This window comes from Morone saxatilis, unplaced genomic scaffold (assembly GCF_004916995.1).
Source record: "Morone saxatilis isolate NCDOM2014 unplaced genomic scaffold, NCSU_SB_2.0 Contig15, whole genome shotgun sequence".
Taxonomy (NCBI): domain Eukaryota; kingdom Metazoa; phylum Chordata; class Actinopteri; family Moronidae; genus Morone; species Morone saxatilis.
In genome coordinates, this window is record NW_023339707.1 from 8237490 (window position 1) to 8260455 (window position 22966).

Genomic DNA, 22966 nt, shown 5'->3' on the forward strand with positions numbered 1-22966 from the left:
GTGTAGGAGAAACTGTGGTGGCACATGGTGGACATAACATCTGGGTGAAAATCAGCTTCAACCTATCTGCTCATTTTAAGAGATGTGATTCTTTTTTACTCTTTAAAACAAAATTACACCCTGTTTAAACTGTTAAGTAACGGATAATTATATATTTAGTATGCTAAAATTGGTGGTTGAAGTCATCAACCTTTGCTTAATGTAACCTTCTTTCTCAACAAAGAGCAAAACAAGAATACAAAGCGGTTAACAGATACATTAAAAAACAGTATTGTCTTTGTTATCCATTTAATACATTGTAGTTGTGTGTTTGTCTACCACATTTTGATTGTGCTGCTCCATGTGTGATAGACACTTATGCACACAACATGACTGACAGCACAGAGACAGCTGGTAGACCTTACTACTGTGTCATTTAAACACTTTGTGTGACACTTTAAAATCGTTTTGAGCGACAATGCAGAATAATCAGTTTGCTACAGATATTAAATGTGTATTATGCGATGCAATGTCATGAGATATACTGTCTCTATTCATTTAATCTAACCAGCTATACTGCTTTAATAAGAGCGCCATCATCACAGAACAAAAAGTACCTGAGTTCAAAAGTCCTTTTCATTTAGTGACCTGGCAGGAAAGAGTGGAACGGTTCTCAGAAACCTCCCATCTCTTAACGTGGTTCCATCACTTACATTCAATCTGAAACACTGAAAACATTTAGGAAACATTTTGATAATGTTTCCTCTTCAAGGAAAAATCCAGTGTAAAACAAAGTTTTGCTTTACTTCAAAGCATCTCACGTCCAATATTAAAGGTGTATCTGTGTGTACGTATAGATTTGTATGTTTATTTATACATATGTTCCTCATGTCCCTCCTCTCGTGGCTGTCAGGTTGCGTCTCAGTGCCTGCAGTTCTTGGATCAGCAGTGACAGCTCTGTGGCTGCAGCCTCTTTCTCCTTCAGTGCCTCAGTCAGCATTCTGACTGCGCCGCCCTGCTGGACTGGAGGAGGAACAGAAACAAAACCATTATTGTCCATTTTCCATCTTGGGTTAGGCTGACAAAAATATCCTGTTCTTAGATTTACAGACATGTTTGAAAGCTTTAAGTATAAATATAAATGGAATATTGCAAATAACGTGATAATTGTAAAGAGATTTAAGGAAATAGTCTAGGCAAAGTGAAATTCATAGATCGAGGAAATATAAAATATCCAGAAAGTATCAAGGCAAACAAATGAAAATGAATGAATATGATCTCTCACCCAAAAAGTAGAAGATGAGTAACACAGTTAGCAGCAGCAAAGTGATAATGGCACAGCCCATGGCATAGGCACGTGATGAACTGGGTGTCAGCATATCCTGTAGACGGCTCTGCCACTTGCTGCTGACTGGATGGCCTCTTTGATTGGCAGCTGTCACATCACATGTGTATAGATTCCCATTTGGGGAGGGTGTGTAAGCAGGTCGAGGAGGCCTCATCCCTGAAATCAGACACAGTGAGTGTCAATGTGTGGGTACCTTGTTGGTGTTTGTGTGTATACCATTGTGTTTGTATTTTGTGTGCGTGTCCCTTTTTTGGCCATGTTTGTTTGTGTGTAACTTTGCATCTGTGTTCAGGTTGTGTGTGTGTACCTTTTTTAGCTGTGTTTGGGGTAGGGGTGTACCTTTTGGGTGTGTTTGGCATGTATCTGTATGTCCATTTTTGCCTATGTTTGAAGGGTGTGTGTGTGTACCTTTGTGCCTGGGTTCAGGTGTGTGTATGTCCATTTTTGGCTGTGTGTGTCAGTTGTGGCTGTGTTGGGGGTATTTGTGTGTGTGTGTACCTTTGTGGCTGTGTTCATGGTGCGTTCGGTGGAGGTCGTTGATGGAGTCCACAGAATGTAGTTCGATCTCGGTGAGATCCCTGTCGCTGACCCTGTGGAACTGAGGGGTGGTCTGGGAGGAAGGAGGCCTCGACATCTCGTCTCCTCTTGAGGGATGAATAGTTAGTTAGACCGCTAGATTGTTCAAGACGGCTCTCCACTTCTCAACACCTTCCTTCCAGTGAATGAAGCCACAGTATTGGCTTCTGGAGGCGGCACGAGGCAACTTAAAGAAAGAAGTTTGTGTCAGCAAACAGGACAATGCACAGCCATGTTTACCAACCAGACTGCTCTGTCATTGAAAGTATATCAAGGAAATGCAAATGATCTATGAATGGATTTACAAAATATTTCCAACAATGATTAGTTTATTAGCAAGTCCTCACAAAAACTTCTCTCTGAATAATTTAAATGACTATAGAGATGAACAGTCTAAGGTCTTCTTGCTTAATGGGAGACACTGGCAGCTACTTTGCACCTGTGCTGTTGTTATTTACTCGCCCTACATTGGTAAATGGAGTTGTTTGTTCTTTTGGGATCTTTAGTTTCATATAAATCTCAAATATCAAGATGGTTTAATTAATAGAGATGAGGATATGGTGGGTGGCAAGAAGTGGGAGAGAAAGCAGGGAATGGATTAGAAGTTATTCTGTAGTTCGAATAAAAATAGAGCGGTATGTTGGCATGTACCATATGTGAGGACAAGAAAACAGATCATCTTGGTTTCTATTTGAAGACAAAACAAACGGGCCACATGAGAGGCTAATTTATCAGAACTATTAATAGAGCTGGTTGTCAAATCCATAAAGGCACAATGTTGCTGGAATTTGAATCGAAGGCCAAAGGACAGGGCAGGCTCCAATCTAATGACTAACAGAATGAATGAATGGATGATTAAATGCATTACACCCTGACTGTGTGAAGACACTGTGCTGCCAGACCAGATCTATTTTATTGGACAAAACTGGTCTAAGAAATACTGTTATTCTCTTCCCACTCACCCTTTGTCAGCATATGCCTGTCTGCTTGTTTGTTCTTGTCTGTCTGTCGCTCTTCTTGTTCACCCAGTCTCCTCACACTCAGACACCCGTTTGCCAAAACATGTGTCTGCACCCACGGGAGCAGCGATGAGGAATGACATTAAATATCCAAACAGGTCATCCAGGAGCCACGCAGCGACAAAAGTAATCCAACGGAACTGAAATCTAATCCCAACAATGAATAAGTGATTCAAGTAAAATCCTTGATGTGTGAAAACAAAAGAGAACCTCCAGGTTTAGCCTCAGGGTCCTACTCCTCCTCGTGAGTGTGTCTGTGTGTCACTGAGCAACTGTAGGACACTCCAGCGCCACCCCGTCTTACTAAGTATGTTTGTGTGCGTCCATGTTCTGATTTAGCCCACCCTAACTGCCCTGTGAGAGAGCTAGAGACATGGAGAGGGAGAGGAAGTCTTTTCAGCCCTGTCACTACCCTCCAATCATGCTCACACACACGCCCAACCCTGCTGGCCCTCAAGGCCTAAAATAGCAGCAGAGACATGGGGGTATTATTAGTTTCTCAGGCCAAAGGATGACTCAATGATCTGGGTGGAGGGCATGATGGGGTACAGAGGGATAAACACACACACAAATACTCACATGGACAAATATCAATGGGTACACAGTCGGGTGGGAAACTGTACACTGTTTTCTGAATAACGGACAGATTTATGTAGGATGAGTCCAAACACTTAGACATATAATTTCCAATTTATTAACATGCAGTTAGTAGCATGTGAGGATCCTGTTGGCAATCTAAAGCACAGACAGTTCAACAGGTTTTCAACAGGTTTCAGTCTTTACTTTTGAATGAAGGCAAAACGTGTGCAGTGTGCCAAACTCTTTTTGATATGCCTCTCAAATAGCAACTGAGATGAAAAAGTCATTTGTTAGTTGACCGTGTTTCTCTCTCTCCTGTTGACCCATTGGTAGCCATTGCCCTTAAAAGGAGAACAAGATTAGAATGGGGTTTTTATCATTTAAGAACCAATGGTTATAATTAGAAAGTCTATCATGCATTAATTACTACAGTAATTACTAAATGGGTATAAAACATGTACGCCCTATTACTTAATCCTATCCATCAGGATTTGGAGCCCATCTCAGCGACCTTTGGGAGGCAATCTGCTTACATCTGAATGCATTTGATGTTTCTCACATCTGCTATATTTCACAGGATGTTGTCATTTTGTTAGGCCAGCTGCCACTTCATATATTATTTTTATATATAGTTTTTAGCTGTGCTTTTTTTTCCTTCCAGATGTTGTGTCCTATTATGGATAGTTAGTAGTATTATGGATACTCGGTGCTGAATTGTAAACCTGGTCAATGTTTTGCAGAAGCTGGTTTGATCCTGACCCTCATAAGCCATATTACACTAGCAGCAACCAACCAACACATAAACCAAAAAGTTTGAAAATGTTGCTTCCAATAAACAGCCATTAAACAGTGTGATTATTATCTGATCCACATTAAAGAGTTCAGCTTCGTAAAGAATGTATAGTCTACTACACTATAGGCAGCTGTACTCTATGACTCTGGGGCCAGTCAGCATTTCTTCAACCGGCGAAACCCCTGCAGAGCTAATGAACTAATCAACTACATTTCCCACAAGCCTTTGCTCTTCCCTTCCATCGCCGCTCATGTGTTTTTGCCAGGAAAGCAGAAATTCCAGAGTGGAGTCCAAAGAGTTTAGTAACACAGCGGAAGTGTTACCCGTCAGGAGTGTGTGTGTGTGTGTGTGAGAGTGTGTGTGTGAGAGATAGAGAGACTTCAGGTTGCATGATGTGGGCTCGGATGCTGGTCGGGGTCGGGGGTTCCGGGCTCGGGCTGCGGGCTTCCAGGGACGGTTTGCTGCGGGTCGCTGGAGCTGGATGTGCGGGGAGGCAGCAGCAGCAGAGGCAGGCGTCAAGTGCGGAGGTGAGCGGGGCATGAAGAGTGGCTGCGCGGTAAACTTGGGTCGCTGCAAGGGATCCAAAGGCATTTTGCGATAGTTTTGGTGAAGCAGCGTAAACACAGTGTTTCTACTGGAGGTCGATGAAACCACAGTGTATTCTTTGTGGAGACTTTGTGTCTGTGGCACATTGAAGTTTTCAACAACCTCACTTTAAAGTTTTCAACTCTCATATATCTCTTTAATTATCTGACAGCAGTGTGGCCCACAAGTGAATTTATATTGACATTATCCTACTTTATGGTGTCTTAAAATAAGATATGACTATAAAACTCTCATAATATTCTTTTTAAATCAAGGTTTGAGATGTATATTATATGTTAACTGTACTCAGTGGTGAGTTTAATGTGAAGTAAACCTTTGGTTTATGCCAGATTTTTAATCTCCTGGGTTGTATTTGAAGTTCTGGTTGTAGAAATCAGAGTAGGCTACAGTAGGTGTTTTTGGCCATCATATTTGAACTCCACTCCAGAATAAATCACTGGCTCTATCACTGTTACTGCATATTACAACTATAACATCAGAGTGTGTCACAGCAGCAGGCAGTTCATGCAGACATAATGTGCGTCTGTCCCAGCAGACTGCCATCCTCCTGCCCGCTGCCTGCTTCACTTCACTGAGCTGCACAAGATGATTTTATTAAAACCACGAGTGACTGACTCTACAGTGCTGTCAGCCCTCTCTCCGCCTCTGCTTACTTCAAAGTGTGACCTTACCCAGATTCATTCGTTCAGTCAAAGGTTATGAATGAATTAAAATAGCAGACCTAATTTATCAGTCCAGTGAGATAAAGTCTGTATCTGTAGGACTCACTAAGCCCCTTATAATGTATCTTTGTTGCACAAAGCAAAAGGGCTAAAAAGACTAAAGTCCTAATGCTCTAATCTGTAGTAGTTCATTAAGTGTATGTGTGTGTGTGTGTCCATCTGTGTGTATGTGTGTGCAAATTCCAACCGGAGAACAACCATCTCTGCTCTGTTCATTCCAATTAATAGCTGACTTTGGACTTGAACAGTTTAGTAAAAAGCAATTGAGTCTTATGTAAAGTGCCGACACACTCTGTCCCATAATGCTTTTCTACTCCTGCGCTGATAAGCCCCCTCCACTGGCGGGTTTAAAGGTCAGAAGTTAGGGCAGGAAAAACAATCTGCCATTTGACTGTCTGATAGATCAGAAACAGAGCTCCATATTCAATAAAGATGTGTTACTCCATCCAATATCACTGTTATTGAATAAAATAAAATAATTTCAAATGTGCTTGTTTTAGTATATGTATCTTCTCTGGAAGTGGTTGGATTGTTTTTATTACACTAATTGTACCACTAAAAGTGGATTATAATTCAGTTTTATGATTAATACATCAAAATTAAACCGTGGTTCTTGTGTTTCTATGTATATATGTCTTATTTCCTGCAGGCTGCCTTGAAGAAGACCCCGCTGTTTGACTTCCACAGGGAGCAGGGGGGAAAGATGGTGGAGTTTGCGGGCTGGAGTATGCCTGTCCAGTATAAAGACAGTCACATCGCCACGCACATGCACACCCGAGAGCACTGCTCCATTTTCGACGTCAGCCACATGCTGCAGGTGAAACGCACAAATACATACAGCACAAACACGAGCACAGGTAAACAAATACGTGTGTACAAACTTCCAGTCACAGACACACGTTGTCATAGTAAAACACAGTCATTTGTCAGTTAACAGGGGTTAAATAGGTTTGTTTTGACGTTGCACGAAAGAACCCACCAGAAATAAAACTGCCATTTCTATGTTGAAATACTTCCTTTTTGCTTTTTTTCTGTCAGACCAAAGTCCATGGCAAAGACAGGGTGAAGTTCATGGAGTCTCTAGTAGTTGCAGATATTGCAGAACTCAAGGACAACCAGGTGAGATGAAGGATTGTTTCATGTTAAACCTGCAATAACTGAGTTTTTTGTCCACAGTAGAAACAAATCGTAACACAGCACTGACATATCATCACCTTTTAAGTTGATGTTAGCAAACAGTTGGGTATTTACATATTCAGCAGATATGAGCAACAATATCATCAAGTTTCTTGCCATCTTATGAAAGCAAGTCCAGTATTAACCCCTTTTTATAGGACTGTCTCCACCACCTCCTGAGGAAAATATCTGACTCTTCAGGCGCTAAATGTTGTTTGGTGCTGAGCAGATAGTGTAGTCTGGGGTTGTAACTGAAAACAGAGGTCACATCTTAAAACAAAGCTGATAAAAATGTTGAAAGTGAAAGAAAGCAGCAAAGTGGCAGTCCTGAAGGCTACAACAGTGAGCTGAAAGACTCTAAAATGAGAGGAACTGCAAAGTCGGGTGAAAATTCTCTGTGGTTCCGTCACTATGAGCGATCCCTTTCACATACCAGTAGCCATGTGACCCATTTTTAATGTAAAATAATAATTATGGCTGCTTTAAAAGAAGAAGAGAGTGCAGGTAAGAAAATATTATTCTATAACACTGACTGTTTATGTTAAAAGAAAACAGTGTGACATTACTACATTACATACTTCCACATTCCAAGACACTACATGTGATAATGGGTCAAAAAGGCCCGTCTCAATCAAAGTATCAAACAACTGCAGTAGAGAAATGTGACTTCTGTCTGACTACAGTCTTGTCTTAGACTAGATTGTTCTCAAAAGGCCCCACTGCCATCCTGAATGCATTTAAATTTGTCCACTTGTGTCCACTTGATTTCCCCCCAAAATACCAAGATTTTTAGAAAGGAGTACCATATTTTAAATAGATTTTTGGTAATATCCGAATGAAAATGCATCCAAAAAGTTGTCGGGTTTTCTGCTACAAGAAGACTCAATGAAACAAAGTCCTTTAGTGGGAAGGACAGCTCAGAATATGCTTCATGGAGCAGAAAGTGATGAGAAAATGGGGAGATCTGTGTTAGAACTACAAAATTAAATTTTTATGGCTCAGTTAACCCATATTATATAATTGATTTTGGAAAATTGTTTATTCAAAATAAATACTGATTATTGTTCTAAGCAAACAAATGAGCCCTTTGATTGGACCACCTGAGCCATAAAATAAGGTTAACTTGTTCATGTGGAGCATGTGGAGTTTTTGGAGTAATTTGACCAACAGTGTCTCAAATACATATCCTCCGTATACCTTCAAATCCTCACCGATTCCCCCCCCAGGGTACACTGACTCTATTCACCAATGAGAAAGGAGGAATTATTGATGACCTCATTGTGACAAGGACTGACCAGGGCTACCTCTATGTCGTCTCCAACGCTGGCTGTGCTGACAAGGACTCAGCTCGTATGAAGGTAAATACAGACTGTGTGTGTGTGTGTGTGTGTGTGTGTCGACAGACAGACAGGTGGGGAGTGTCTGTCTGACTGACAGAAAGTGTCTGATGTATGTGTGTGTGTGTTTTACCTGTAGGCCAAACTGGCAGAGTACAAAGCTGCAGGTTTTGATGTGGATTTGGAATTCCTTGATGAAGCACTGATTGCTGTGCAAGGTAAAGTATTCTTCCTCTTCCTTTCTTCTTCCTTTCTTTATTCCTTTCCCTATTCCTTTCCCTGACCTGATTCTTTTGTTCTTTCCCTCCTTCCCTTTCTCTCGTGTTCTCTTTCCCTCTTTCTTCTGTTTCTGTCTTATTTTCTCCTCCTCCTTTACCTCTTTTTCCTCCTGTTCATCATTCTTTGCCTTTCACCCCTCCCCTCCATTCTACGTCCTCCCTCCAACTCTTCTTTCTATTTAATTTTCCCCAGTTTCTGTTTCATTATTTGAGCCCTGTCCAGTATTTCTTTTATCATTTTTATCACTTTTTCTTCCCTCAGTTATTTGTACTCTTTCCTCACAGAATCTATAGTTAATTGGCTATTTGAACTCCTCTGTGTAGGACTCTCTATGTCTTAGTTTATGTAGAGTATTTATCTGCTGTGTTGTGTGTTGTCAGGTCCATCCATGTCTCAGGTGCTCCAGGAGGGACTGAAGGAAGACCTCAGTAAACTGACCTTCATGACCTCCACCTTGGCCACTGTCTTTGGTGTTCCTGGCTGCAGGGTCACCCGCTGTGGATACACCGGAGAGGACGGGGTGGAGGTCAGCATCTCTCTGTCTCTCAGTCTCTCTCTCTCTCTCTAGGATTCATTCTTTGGGCACCATAAAGTTCTTGACAAAATCTCAAAGCAATGTGTCCAATCATTTTTGAGATATTTCAGTCTGACCAGAGTGGTAGACCCAACAACAGACGGACAGAGCGACAGACAGACATAGAGCCATGCTGCTATAATGGCTAATAAAAGATGGTTGTGTAGCCACCACTTTCCCTCCTCCTGCCAGGAATCACTGTATTTCTATGAAAACAAGCAGAAACTGTAAAGGTGGTTAGTATTTCCTTGTATCTGACAGTTGACACGCCCCTGAATATGATGTGCATTGGGATCACACACACGGAACTGGGTCCAGTTTGGATCAAGTTAATTTTTTCTTTCTAGTATTTTGCCACCTGAACATTTTTCCCTCATCAAACATGGTAATATTTTGGTGTTTACACTTTTAAAAGCTCTCCAAATATTCTGTTTGCAAGGTTTCCAGATTAATAGTTTACTAGTTATTACATGCATTTATCTCTTTCTCTCTATCAGCCAACTCTGCTGGAGCTCTGTAGACAGCAGGATGGATGTGGGTGGGTCTCTCTCTGACAGAGGGAATGTGGGAGTTTGTGTCTCTTTGTTTGACTTTTTCTTTTACATAATTTATTTCCATCAATCTTTCCCTCAGTGCTAAGACTCACAAAAATAGACTGACTATACAGCCTGTAATTAGTTGTTTCCCCTCATCTTTTTTATACTAATATATCTTGGAGCACCTAATACAAATATACCCCCTCATCAAACTATGTCTCTTTTTTTTCAGTATTGCTGAGTTAGAATATGTATATTCATTCAATGTTTAATATTCCTTTCCATGAAAAGCTCTACAGGCTGTCTCTGTCTCTGTGTCCCAGATCTCCGTCCCTCAGTCCAGAGTGGTGGAGCTGACGGAGAAGCTGTTGGCTAACAGCGAGGTGAAGCTGGCTGGTTTGGGCGCCAGGGACAGTCTGCGGCTAGAGGCAGGGCTTTGTCTCTATGGCAACGACATAGATGAAACCACCACACCTGTGGAGGCCACCCTAGTCTGGACCATAGGTTAGATTTTAGTCTTCATATATTTTTATTAAATGTTTTTTTTCCAACCAGATTGTTTTTGAAGAAGACTGTGATGGAACGGGTGATTGATTTTGAAGACATGTCTATCCTTTTTATTTATATCTGAACTCTTTTGTCAAACAGAGTTAGTTCACGTCTGTATGGTAAATATGTAGCTGGAGCCAGCAGCCGATTAGCTTAGCATAAAGACTAGAAGCAGAGGGAAACAGCTAGCCTGGGTCTGTCCAAAAGTAACACAATCAGTGTACCAGCAGTGATGAAGCTCACTAATTAACCCTTTGTAACAATTTGTTGTGTGTGCCACAATATACTATTTGGCTGGGACCAGTTACAAGGCATCCAGCGGCGGCCAGCCAAGAAATGCTCTGGCACATAACCCGCTGTAAAATGTAAAATTGTTGATTAAACTCTTAGCCTGTAGTGATGAAACTATGGAGAATTATCACTTGAAACTGCAGCTCCCCTCGTCTTTATAGAGTTTTATAGTGAGACCGACTAGTTAATGACTAGCTAGTGAACGCAGAGAAGATACAGGTAAAGATTTTTCCCTCAGGAGTTGGTAGAGACTAAAAGAGAGTGAATATTGGACGTACATTCAGCAGGTGGCAGAAACATGACTCTAAGTGAATGATAATGTTGCTGGATGTGTAAATAAGCAACTGTTTGCTAAAAGGTTTGCTATATTAAGTTAAAAGGTGATGATATGTGTTGACTTACTCGTGTTAGTAAGTGAGCTTAGTTTTCTCAACTCTCTGTTGCATTCAGGTGTAAAGATGGGGACCGGTAGGGTGTCATTTTTGATCATTCAACCAGTGTTTCTGCATGTTGTTGTGTCTCTCTGTGCGTGAGCTTTTACAGCGCAGTTGTTTCCGTGTATGACCTCCATTGCTTTGTCTTTTCACACACAGGAAAGCGTCGGCGTCAGACCAAGGATTTCCCCGGCGCTGACATCATCGTACCTCAGATAAAAGCCAAGACAGCCAGGAAGAGAGTCGGTCTGGTCTCCACCGGCCCCCCTGTCAGACAACACACACCCATACTTGGGCCTGATGGAAAGGTCATAGGTCAGTAAGCAAACAGGAGGGAGCTGTGATACTTCATATAATGCAATACACAACCACTGACACAAAAAAGATTTAATGTTAAAGCCGCTATTAGTGTTTTTCAACCAAATTAGCTCTGGTTGAACCTTGGTGCTATCTATCAAATCACGTGTTTCCAACAGTTTTGAGCGAAATCATTGTAATCAAGGATGCGTCATCAACAGAGGGTGTTGCACAATGGAATATGACATGCCCACTTTGGTTCTACTTGTGAACCAACTTTTCAGGTTCCAAAGCAATTTTCGGTCGAAATGCTCCAAACAGTTCATAACTAGGTGCTTGAACCGGAATGGAGCTAGTTCTCTGTAAAGTTCTATCTTTGTTGAATTTTTTCATTCATGGTACCACCACTGGGGGTTGCCAAAGTCACACATTTTCAAATCCTGCACATTGTTTGTTTGACATTATACATTACATTACCATATTAATGTCATTAATCTCAGTTCTATTAATTCTATGTTTTGGATATTTTTTTTTAACGTTCTATCAATACTGAAGAAAATTCTTAGGATTTTAAAGTATATTGCCACTCCCATTTCTACCATAAGGTTTTAATCTGGCTTGCTATGTATTTGTTCTCTGAAAAGGGAGTCAGACATAGATTTAAATTGAAAGTCTTATCCTTTGATATTTATTTAGGTGAAGTGACCAGCGGCTGCCCCTCTCCCTGCCTGAAAAAGAACGTCGCCATGGGTTACGTGGATGTGGCATTCGCTAAGAACGGAACAGCCATCCAGGTCGAGGTCAGGAAAAAAGCAGTGCCCGCCACCGTCAGCAAGATGCCCTTCGTCCCCACCAACTATTATTCTGGATAGGAGGGACACACACACACACAAACACACGGTACATAAACTTACACTGGAACATTCCTTCACTCTGTCCCATATTCACAAATGCTGCCCTCTTCTGTTTACCTCCAGCTATGCAGTTCATTGAGAGAAAATATTACAAAATGATGAAGTATTATATAATACAGTGTGTGTGCTGGTCTGATGTGATTAGTCACTTTCCTAGTGAAGCACATTAAATGAATAAGAGTTCGTATTAGAGACACTAAAGAAGAAACACATGGTACAGTATACACACAGACTTTGTGGAGAACATTTTAAACAGCAGGCTATCACTCTACAAACATCATGCTACTGTTCTTGTGTGTGTTTAAGCAACGCACTGTCCAGTAACTAAGTGGAGTCTGAGAATGTATGTATGATAGTATGGGCATAGATGCTCTGTTAACAAAGTTCATAGACCAAGTTTTTTAATTTTTAATTTTGTAAGTGGACAGCAGCTTAAACTGAACCAGCAGTGAGACTGTGTGGATCCTAACACAAGTATTTAATTAACTTCTTGTTTTAGAATATAGGTTTTGCTAATGAAACATGACAGCATTTACTTTGTCATCGCTGGACCAAAACAAAGAGATTCCAAATGGTTCTTTTGATGTTATTTCACTACATGTCTGCAGTTTTTCTTTCAAATACCACAGAGCCAAATGTCCATTCATTTTATTGTTAGTTGTAAACAGCTTAGTGAAGGAAGGTCAAACAGGACCAGCTCATAATCCTTCCAACACAAAAACCCCACCTGAAATATGCCAATTAACATAAACCTGCCAGTTCAGTTTGTGGAATTAGCATTTTTTGTGTTAATTAGCAGATGTTCTCAGCAAGTTCTTGTTTGGAGGGATTTTGAGGGAGTTCTGGTTCACTCTGTTGATCTGGTCGATAACCTGACCAGACTGTTTATAATGTAATAATATATTAAACCTGAGGGAGAAATGTGGTAGAATGATAACCTAACTTGAAAATAGGTTTATTGTCATTATGTCTGTTCTGTCTGGCAACTAATGAAATTTAATTTCTGTATTAAACTAGAACATTGTCTTTGGACTGTCTGTGCAGCTCTGAATGTCTTATTTCATGAAAATAATAACAAACTAAATAATACTACTGATTTATAGGTTGTCAGTTTTTGCCAACTGTCTTGAAGGTGCACTTTGTGTGTCACTGTGGATTTTAATTTGTAACTGAGTTCTCATGTACATTTGAAATAACATTGTTTATTTGATTAGAAAATATCTTCTTTATTAAAGACAATTTCCTTTTCTTTTTCCCATGATCTGCTGCTATTTTTCTAGTGATACTGACAATGATGTGAAAATAAGATTGCATAAATGTTCATGTCATGCCTCACATAATTTTGGCTCCTAAACAAGGGTCTGGAGGGGTCCTGAGATAGGGAACAAGATCAGGTCCACTTGCAGAAAAATGACAAAAAAGCCTAAATTCCATTGTCCAAAAATTAAACTTATGGCTTATGAAAAATGTCTGTTTCAAAATTATTTGAAAAAAAACAACAACAACACTGATTTCTATTTAAAACTTAAAAATCAATCTCAAACTGTTTTAAATCTGAGAATTATCTTTTTTTTTTTAACAGTAGTCGTTATATAGTCACTAAGTCTGACTTTATTCATGAAAATGTTACCGTCCCTTAAATGTATATTACGGTAATCATAGATATGACGTGAGTTTAAAAACAAGGGCTTCCTCCATCCAGTCAGAGGTTTATTTATACTGTAAATGGTCAAAGGTTGCTTTTAGACATACCCGGAAACGGGGGATTCTGACACAACCTGGCAACCCGCTGCCGGTCTGTTCTGCTTACTGAGAGGAAGATGGTGGACTTGACGACAGCAGCGTGCTCAAAACTCCGTCCTAAACACTTTGGAAAATACCTATTATCTCAACCTGGTATTATATATAGATTACCTGGGGACAATTATAGATAATACACAGTGAAACCCGCCGAGGAGAGTGACTTTTTACCGCCGGACAACTCTTTATCATTCCCAGACTGAAGGGAGCTGTGGAGCGTGGTGGTGGCTGGGGAAGGACGCTAGCCGACGATAGCCAAAGTGTAAACAACAAGTGTGAAAGAAGGTGGACTTGTGGGAGCTTTTTCACCAGAGCCGGCGAGATAAACCCCGGAGACCACCCAGCCCTCTGCTGCTGCTGCCTTCTCACCCACTGTCAACCCTGTGAGCAGCGGACGGACTTTACAGGACAGGTGGACTCAAAGGCAGGCTAACTTCAGCTAGCGAACCTCGGCTAGCTCTGTTGTGAACTGTGGATCAAAGCAGCACTCACAATGCCGCGGAGTAAAAAGGGGAAACGTGGCTACAGCAAGCCGGGTAAGTAGCAGTAGCTGCCATGCTAACTCACCACCCAGTCTCTGGCAACAAACCAGCAGGAGTGTAATGACTGAGTACGACAGACCAAAGTGTTTAAACGCCGCACCTTTAGCGTAAAGCCAGTGTGGCTGTAGCAGCGAGTACTTGTACCATACACCGTGAATCATAATGCAGAGTCTGTTGTTGCTCCTGACTTTAGATACTTGACCTGTAAATGGTTCTGCTGACTGCCATGTACAGCCATGTGGCTTATAATTGGCGCTGCAGTGTAGCAGTGCAGTTTGCATGTGTTTGTGAATGAGTTTAACGATACACGTGTGGAATGAATGAAGGCAGCGTGGTTAGTTGTGTTAATAGTGTTTCTCATTCAGGACCCTGGCTGTCTAAAGCTGCACTTTAATGTTCACCACATGTTATTTTTAGCAACAGGTAGATGAAGACTGATGAAGAGGAACAACCAGTGCAACAGGGTGTTTTGGTACAATTACACTAAGTGCATTTACATGCTGCTCGGGAGTCACATTTCACGTTTTTATCAATGCACAGCCGTGGTGCGGACCATGCATGTGCCTGTGAGGGAGTTACAGCCCCCTCACGTTTTATGGAGTGACGTTGCCCGGGAAGCACACACGTGCCAGATCCATCATGCACACACACTTTTGTGGAGTGAAGATTTCTGCTGAAGATTATAAATAAATGGACCAACAGGTTAAGTCTGGTGTTTCCATTAAAATTGCAAATCTTTGTAAGTTTATGAAAACTTCACTAGGCTTCTTTTGTGCAGTGTTATTAATAGTCTGTTGGTATTTTGCAATGCAAAGTTTCATGAATGTAGCTCCGTTCTGATGTTTTCTTCTCCGTCATGGTAATTCCTCCATCTTACCCATCTTTCCATTCAACCTTTGGGTCCGTCCGCCATTCTCCCTCCGATCCATACACCCTTTATTTCATCCATCCATCCATTCCTCCGTTCATACGTCATCTCCAGGTTCTCTTCGTCAGGAGGTTCTTCAGCTGCAGCTGTCGGCTAAAGCCTCGCTGAAAGGTAACTCCTCTGACCCTTGACCCCTGACCTCCGCTCCACATCCTGCTTGTCCAGCAGCTCTTGAACCTCACCACAGCGCATGTAGTAAACCTAGCAGCCACTCTCCTGCTCAACTCAACGTGTTTTTCCCCCCCAGCTGCACTGAAAAGTTGAACTCTTTCCCCCCTTACACATATCTAACTGCACACTGTATTGACTGACTGGCTGACTTTACCACAGTCCTAATGCATGTGCTGCTTGACCGTCATGAGTAAATGCCCCACCTTCGGATATTTAAAAGACAAACGTCAAAGGACTATAAAGGAAGTTCATCCATATCTGACCTTCTCACCCACCCGACCTCTTCACTTACAACTGGCTGCTAACATGGAGTCTTGCTTCGTCACCGTACACTTTGTGTGTTCTCTGCCAATAATAGGGTTGAAACCTCTCCCACCATCCTGCCTCATTTTCTAACCAGTGCTGACTGACAGCAGAAAAGTTATTTTTATTTTTATTATTATTATTATTATTATTATTATTATTATTTTAGTTCCAAGTAAATGTTTTTTTATACAGCTGCATTTACTACAGAACAGTTTATGGTGGAAGTTAATTTATTGCAAGGCCTGTTTAAGGAGTTATTCCAGGGTTGCAGTTTCAGAAGTCTGTTAGTTGGATCTTTACTGCATGAAACTAGTGATGACAAGAATTAATCATGTCAAAAATATGGGTTTTGTTGCATAAGTTGTCTGCCTGTGAGGGCAGTGTTCCTCTGCAAAGTGCTTGTAAAGAGAAGATAGGTTAATTTAGTCCTGTATTTAAAGCTTGTGTGACTCAAACGCCCCCACCCCTTTGGCTCAGAGCTCTGATTTGTCCGTCAGCGGAGCCTCTTCCTCAGGGACGGACTGACTGCCCGAGCTGTGCGAGCGATTGCTTTGTAAGCATAAAGTAGCAAAGTGGAGACGACACGTGAGCCGAGGCAGGGAGCTCACACTTGCCATAAGTGAGCTATGTGTGGGCAGGCCTGCGTGGGAAGGTGTGTAACTGTTTCTGTGTGTGTAACCTGTACAGTGGCCGGGAGTTCAAGGATGATGACTGGGAAATGACTCACTGATACAGGCTCGCAGGGCGCGTTATCTCCGCTGTGAACCGTAGCTTTGTGTGCAAGAGAGCCGCAGGCTGTTCTGTCAAAGATATGAGAATATTCCATAAGGAAAGCAGAGCTGTCAGGGCTGCATTCAGGTTTACCTTATAAAGAGGAAAAGCTACGAGGTTATGGCTTAATTGAATGAATGAATGTGTTTAACCTCTCCAGCAGTGACAAACGAGACTGACCAACACCAACACACACTGCAGAACAACTTAATCCAACTCTGGGCTGAATAAAATAACTCTTGTACAAATAGTAATAAAAAATAACTAAAATAATTGTATTGATTTGTAATGGTTTTATTATTTAAATTTAAATTTAAATATCTGTTATTCTCCTTACAGACGTATAGCAACACAGTCTGCTAATCATTAATGATTAATCAATCAAAACTTAGTAGTAAGCTACTGAAATAAGACAAACTAATATTCCTGGGCGGTTAATGACTGTGGCGTAGGATTTGTGGGTGAGTGATTCATGCAGTCAGACCTTCAGCTCAGGAATCGATTATGACTTGGGAATCCTTTTGAATCGAGAATTAACTTTAACCCCTACTTGAGATGCTTGGATATTTTACTCTGATCAAAGGCTCCCAGATATCAGCCATTTCCCCAGAAACAGCAACTTTTATGATTTCAAAGTAGGACTAGTAGGCATTACTTTGTATTAACAGCTTGGCACTATGAGCACTTACACACCCAGTTTTACAACTGCCTGTAATATACTGACACGTGTGAAGGTAGCTATTAATAGAAACGCATCATTGGGTCATTACTGTACAGTACAGTTCTGGTATTGGGCAATTATCCAGTTGTTATCCAGTCAGCTCAACTAGGAAATATTTCACAAGCAGCAGGCAACAGTAAGACGTGTAGGGTTAAAGGTACAATGCCCAGACATTAGGTTTAACAAATGTTAGTGCTGCTATCAGCATTTTGCAGTTTCAGGAGAATAGAGCCTTTAAATGCCAGTCAGGTAGGTAGTGGTAAATTTGTCAGCCACAGCAGAAAGTCAGCAGCTTGTGGTTGAAGACCACCACCACCCAGAATGCTTCACTTTTGCAGTGTAAAGAAGTCAGATGTCAAGTCAAATGAACTTCAGCCCAGTTGATTCTGTTTACGCATTCTGAACTGCATTTCATTTTTTATCTGCGATCCTCTTATAAAACCGGTGAATGGTATCAGACGATGTGTTGTTAGAGTTGTCGTATTCACTGTACGTGTGTTGTAGGCATTGAGCTTGTACCTAAAGCGGAGTGGAGTGACCTCTGGGTTACCTGGACTGTCCTGGTTGACCTGAACACTCACACACAAGCACAGTCTGACCATTCTGGATCGTACACACTGAATGAATGAATGAATAAATGAATGGCCACTCTGGTCTCCAGTAATCCCACCAACAGTAGAAAGTCCTGAGCCAGCAGGAACCTGAGGGTTAGCTTAGCTCTGCTTGTCTGTCTCTTACCCCAGTTCAGGTTCTGCGTGACAAACCGCCCCACTCCTTCTCACACGCGTGGTGTGTAAAACAATGAAAACACTGATTACCAAACGGTACTAATAGAACAGTTTTTACTAGTAGAACGTAGAAAATAAGAGGGCCCTGTCTAATTGAAATACCTTGCATTTACTGCTGTTTCTTCCTTATGTGAGAGAACATCAGCTCCTATGTGGGGGAGACTGATGATAAAACATGACGGGGGCATTTTGGAGATTGTGTGTGAGTGAGTTTGCGTGTCTGTGTCTAAGGACTGGTGTACAGTTACTGACAAAGAAAGACAGCTGAGCGGACTGCTGTCAGCTTCCCTAAACCTGCCATTAGTCACTGCGAGGAAATGGCCTCCAACCACATTCTGGTTCATTTTGGGATGCTTTCTGTTAGTGTTTTTATTTCACCATTACAGTTAACCAGCTGTCATTTTGAGGCATTTTATAGAAATATGTGTCGCTATGGCTGTTGAAACTTAGAATTGATAATTACCATTGACATTTAAATCTCTCTTATTAGCAGACACTGCTAGTTTCTAGGCATCATTTTGGACAGTAAAGGGAAGAAGTAACTTGTTGCTCAACAACATTGTGGCTTCTTGTTGGAAACTTAAGTATATTTTTGACCGAATGTTGCTCATTATTTCCATTATTTGCTTTTTTTTTTGTTAGTGTCCTAACAACTGCTGGTAGTCAGCTTCTCAGTCCTCACCGTGCCTGTCGTGATTGAGATGCTCAGCGTTGTCTACATCACCTTTTACCCAGCATCAGTCAAGCAGCGAGTCAAGGCTGCCACGAAAAACAGCATTCAGACTCGTGTTTGTTAACTCGTATATTTTTTTTTCCCACCTCCTCCTTTCTTCCCTCGTCTCACTATTTTCTCTAGGTAGTAAAAATGGGTTGAAGGGAGAGTCGGGTGCCAGCGATGATGAGCTGATGTCTGATGTCCTCAGCCACTACAGCAGTGCCAGCGAAAGCACCTCTGTGCTGGAAGAGGGCACAGGTTTGTACATGAATGCAGATAATGCTTTTTTTGGATAACAGCTAAGGTACTGCGTATATACACCAAAGTAAATAAATGCAGCCAACATTTTATAGTGCGTTTTGATTCCTTTTAGCACCTTTTTTGTGGTATGACATTAAAACGACTAAGTTTTTTTCCCCTTAAACCAAACATTAAATCTGTGTGTGTTGACTGGTCAAACACAGGAGGGGAGCAGGTGGATGAGCAGACTGCCCAGGAGGAAACAGAAGACAAACTCAAGCAGTGTATAGACAACCTGATGGATAAGAGGTGAGTTGTCTTACTCGTCCAGTCACTATCAATAACAAAAGAAGGAAATGTCAGCAATAAACAGGAAGACAAATGCAAGGTGATGATGCAATACCAGACGGTAGTAGATATTCCAGGAAGTGATGTAACCAGAAAGTCTCATTTTCCTCTCTCTCCCCTTGTCTCTGTTTGTGTGTCTCTCAGCACTAAGACGCGTCTAGCGGGCCTCGAGTCGTTGCGACAGGCCTTCTCCTCCAGAGTCCTCTACGACTTCCTGACAGAGAGACGCCTCACGGTCAGCGACTGCCTGGAAAGGAGCCTCAAAAAAGGTAAGACCAGAACAGATCTCAGATGTAGAAAAGGTTAAATATATTTCTGTTAATCAGGGTGTTGTTGTTCTGCATGTTTACACAACGCTGCACATACAGTATAGGGTGTTTTAGACTGCAGAAATGCAGTCTAAAACAACTATAATTGATGAACAAATAGTAACTTTCTGTTCCCTCCAGGCAGCGGGGAGGAGCAGGCAGCGGCGGCCACAGTCTTCGCCCTCCTCTGTATTCAGCTGGGGGGTGGAGACGAGGCAGAGGAAGGCTTCAAGATGCTTCGCCCCATCCTCACCGCCATCCTGATTGACAACAGTGCCAGCATAGTAGCCCGCCAGAGTGTGAGTAATCACGTTAACTTTCTCTGATATTGGGCAAATCTTTGGATATGGTATTATCTTTTACTTACCAACAGCTCTTGGGGGGGAAAAAGACAAGAAGAGCAGAAAATGAGACATAAAAATAAAGTCAGCTCGGACATAAATGTGTGAGTGCTGGATAGAAGTTAGTCATGTGGACTGCATCTTAAAACTCAGTCAGCAACGTGACAATAAAAGTTCCAGAACAACAACAGCAAATCCAAAAACATCTGGTTCAGCCAAGAGTTCACTGAGTGCAAAGTCTGCAATGTATTTCTCCCTCCCAGCTGACCTCAGTCTCACCTCCATTGTTGTACCATAGTCAAGTGAGTCATAGCTCAGACATTCAACAACATTAGAGAAAATTCCTCTTACACATATGTAACACCTTCTGTGGTTGTGATTGGACTGTCCATATGAGAATTTCCCAGCCTGTCAAGGTTGTAGATTTGATGTTTTAAGTGTCAAAGGCTCATCAACTGCTGTTTTCAACCCACTGTGTTAATTTTGGAAACAAACAGAAGACCTAAAAACACAACACTTGCCAGTGTTCAGGGCACTCTTGTGGACCACTCGTGTCACCGTGTGACATTAACAGCAGCCATTTCAGAGACTCAGGGTTGGACACTGTGTCTGGAGGAACAAATACAGGCCAATTGGACTGAGTGACATACCTACAAATACACATTATACAGTCCTTTTTTCTTTTTTTAAAGTTATTTACCTTTTTTAATTTTTTTATTTAAACTAAAACATTAACAAACCAGGAGAGAATAATAATTTTAAGGTTGGCTTGGTTTTTTTTTAAAAAAAAAAAAAGATGTTTTGATGTTAGCAAACTTTCTTTTTGAATTAAATGTTTGGGTATTTAAATATTCTTGCATCTGTTTCCATCAGTGTGCCAGAGCCTTGGGGATGTGTTGTTACGTCTCTGCTGCTGAAGACGGAGAGGTGAGAACAACGTGCTCTCAATGGCTGAATCCATCATGACTCTCATTATTCTCAAAGTCTAGCAGAGAAATATTGGGACCACAGGAAGTAGTTTGAATGTTAGTAGTTGGTTTACACATTGTTATGTTGAACTTATTTTATAAATATAAAGAAATCTTACGAAATGTGGGTCCAAGGCTCCAGTATCTGTTTGTATCTAAGATGTTAAATCCTGATATGGCAACAGTTATCTTTACTGTTGTGCTGTTACATATCAACAGTTTTTTTCTTTCTCACCCCTCATTGCATTTTCTCTCTCTTTTTCCCCGTATCATCACCACTGAACCCTCCCAGGATTTGATCAAGTCGTTGGCCCTTCTGGAAAGTGTGTTCATGTCTTCCTACCCCAACAGAGAGGGGACGCTCCCCACACCCAAACCCGGCGGTCCAGGCCTCCACAGTGCCGCCCTGCAGGCCTGGTCGCTGCTTGTCACCCTTTGTCCTGCATCTAGACTGACTGTACTGCTCGACCTGTGAGTGGAAAGAACAGTCTGCCTTGTAGTAATTCTTCATTTTTGTCTGTTTTTGATTTTCATTTATTTCATTTCATTTCTTTAGTTCTGTAGTTTTGAGGGTAACATTTTGATAAATCATGCTGCCAAAGTAAAAGTCATCAATAGTGATGAGCATTGTAACCAACAGTGACTCTCTCCCTGTCGCCCTCCTAGTCACCTCCCCAAGCTGCAGGCTTGTCTGCAGAGCAGTGACGTCAACTACAGGATCGCAGCGGGAGAGACCATCGCCCTGCTGGTGGAGCTGGGACGAGATATAGAAGAGGTAGACGTACACGTGTAGACAATTGTGTACCTTTTGGGAGCAGGCACACTCAAATGCTGTGTGTACTCCTTTTACCACTATACCCATATCTAATTGTGTCGCTGGTGTGTGTAGGAATTCGAGGTGGAGGACAGCGAAACTCTGTGTCAGTGTCTTAAGAGTTTAGCCACAGACGGCAACAAGCACAGAGCCAAGAACGACAGGCGGAAACAACGCTCCATCTTCAGAGAGGTGCTACATTACATAGAGGTATGTTTTATAGCAATGGTTCTATTTGTTATTAATGCCCTTATCTTTGCTATCACTGCGAAGGGTTTATTCTTCTCTCCATATGACTTTGTGATGTCCCCTTTCTCCTGCAGAACGAGGACTTCACAGAGGAGAAGATCAGGTTTGGGGTGGAGAGTGTTTACATCGACAGCTGGATGAGGAGAAGAATCTACGATGCCTTCAAAGAGATCATGGAGTCCGGAGTCAGACACCACCTACAGGTCAGGAAAATAAACACTGAAGCCAGTAGTGTACTTTACTTGTGTGTTCTCACTAGAGATAGGCACAACTAGGCGATTAAACATTGCTACCCTCGCTAGTCGGCAGCAGAAATACTAATCAGTTACCAATTACTAATAATTTATTAACATACAACAAAGGTTAACTGTTGCATCTAGTTTACTCAGCCACCCACTACTATCTGGAGCTGCAGCCCCCTGGCAGGCAGGTTGTATGTAGCACAGCAAATTGAAGACGCACACAATGAACACACCCTACATAGCACCACATGGGTGTGGGCGATCCCACTGCCTCGCTATTAGATTTATTGTGAATAAATAAGCTGAGTAATACTGCACAAACACTTTAGCATTTTAGCAAAGTGGCACCTGCCAAATGTAACCAATAATGGCACATTAGGAAGGAAATGCGAGGGGTTGTTGGTAGGGCAGAAGTTTACACTTCAATTGATTCAATTCAATTCTCCATACCTGGTTATTTGGATGTTAACGTATTGTTAATTTTGGCGTGCGCTTTTGTTTTGGTGCAGTTCAACCCACTACTGAGAGACATCTTTGGCCTCGGCCCTCCCCTCATCCTGGATGCTGCTGTCAAAGCCAACAAGATCTCTCGATTTGAAAAGGTAACGGCCTCTCTTTTGTCCCTGAATCTTAACCTTCACACTGGAACAATCTGACCTCGGAGATGATTGCATTTCTTCTGCATCCTTCTGCTGCTGCTGCTGC

The 22966-nt window shown here is 41.7% G+C and overlaps 3 protein-coding genes across 4 annotated transcripts in view; 2 read left to right on the forward strand and 1 right to left on the reverse strand.

The window, feature by feature from the left end:
- Nucleotides 1-27: 27 nt before the first annotated feature.
- On the reverse strand, nucleotides 28-3322 carry si:dkey-20d21.12 (uncharacterized protein LOC556245 homolog). The gene is made up of 4 exons (XM_035656871.1): nucleotides 2866-3322; nucleotides 1826-2090; nucleotides 1265-1483; nucleotides 28-1002 (listed from the first exon to the last, which is right to left on the reverse strand). Exons 2-4 carry the CDS (start codon nucleotides 1959-1961, stop codon nucleotides 866-868), a joined length of 492 nt encoding a protein of 163 aa, XP_035512764.1. The 5' UTR covers nucleotides 1962-2090; nucleotides 2866-3322; the 3' UTR covers nucleotides 28-865.
- Nucleotides 3323-4528: 1206 nt separating this feature from the next.
- Nucleotides 4529-13270, forward strand: amt (aminomethyltransferase). Its single transcript, XM_035657272.1, has 9 exons — nucleotides 4529-4821; nucleotides 6272-6439; nucleotides 6661-6741; nucleotides 8025-8156; nucleotides 8275-8353; nucleotides 8795-8940; nucleotides 9848-10028; nucleotides 10958-11113; nucleotides 11792-13270. The coding sequence occupies exons 1-9, from the start codon at nucleotides 4684-4686 to the stop codon at nucleotides 11965-11967; spliced, it is 1257 nt and encodes a 418-aa protein (XP_035513165.1). The 5' UTR covers nucleotides 4529-4683; the 3' UTR covers nucleotides 11968-13270.
- Nucleotides 13271-13797: 527 nt separating this feature from the next.
- ifrd2 (interferon-related developmental regulator 2) overlaps nucleotides 13798-22966 on the forward strand; it is a 9476-nt gene continuing 307 nt past the window's right edge. The window contains exons 1-12 of one of the 2 annotated variants that reach the window (XM_035657270.1): nucleotides 13798-14345; nucleotides 15334-15390; nucleotides 18893-19009; nucleotides 19216-19300; nucleotides 19484-19608; nucleotides 19789-19946; nucleotides 20862-20915; nucleotides 21249-21427; nucleotides 21623-21731; nucleotides 21846-21980; nucleotides 22094-22222; nucleotides 22771-22863. In XM_035657270.1, the coding sequence (XP_035513163.1) occupies nucleotides 14303-14345; nucleotides 15334-15390; nucleotides 18893-19009; nucleotides 19216-19300; nucleotides 19484-19608; nucleotides 19789-19946; nucleotides 20862-20915; nucleotides 21249-21427; nucleotides 21623-21731; nucleotides 21846-21980; nucleotides 22094-22222; nucleotides 22771-22863 (1284 nt within the window). In that variant the 5' untranslated portion in view covers nucleotides 13798-14302. The remainder of the gene's footprint in view (nucleotides 14346-15333; nucleotides 15391-18892; nucleotides 19010-19215; nucleotides 19301-19483; nucleotides 19609-19788; nucleotides 19947-20861; nucleotides 20916-21248; nucleotides 21428-21622; nucleotides 21732-21845; nucleotides 21981-22093; nucleotides 22223-22770; nucleotides 22864-22966) is intronic. The other variant, XM_035657271.1, reaches the window with a different exon arrangement.

Bases quoted from the DNA above. Each gene is read 5' to 3' on its own strand.
- si:dkey-20d21.12 (XM_035656871.1), bottom strand. From the start codon at position 1,961: ATGTCGAGGCCTCCTTCCTCCCAGACCACCCCTCAGTTCCACAGGGTC. The intron at 1,484-1,825 runs GTACACACACAC...GTCTGATTTCAG, and splicing joins CCATGAACACAGCCACAAAG to GGATGAGGCCTCCTCGACCT. The intron at 1,003-1,264 runs GTGAGAGATCAT...TTCCTCCTCCAG, and splicing joins ACTCATCTTCTACTTTTTGG to TCCAGCAGGGCGGCGCAGTC.
- amt (XM_035657272.1), top strand. From the start codon at position 4,684: ATGATGTGGGCTCGGATGCTGGTCGGGGTCGGGGGTTCCGGGCTCGGG. The intron at 10,029-10,957 runs GTTAGATTTTAG...TTTCACACACAG, and splicing joins CACCCTAGTCTGGACCATAG to GAAAGCGTCGGCGTCAGACC. The intron at 11,114-11,791 runs GTCAGTAAGCAA...ATATTTATTTAG, and splicing joins GCCTGATGGAAAGGTCATAG to GTGAAGTGACCAGCGGCTGC.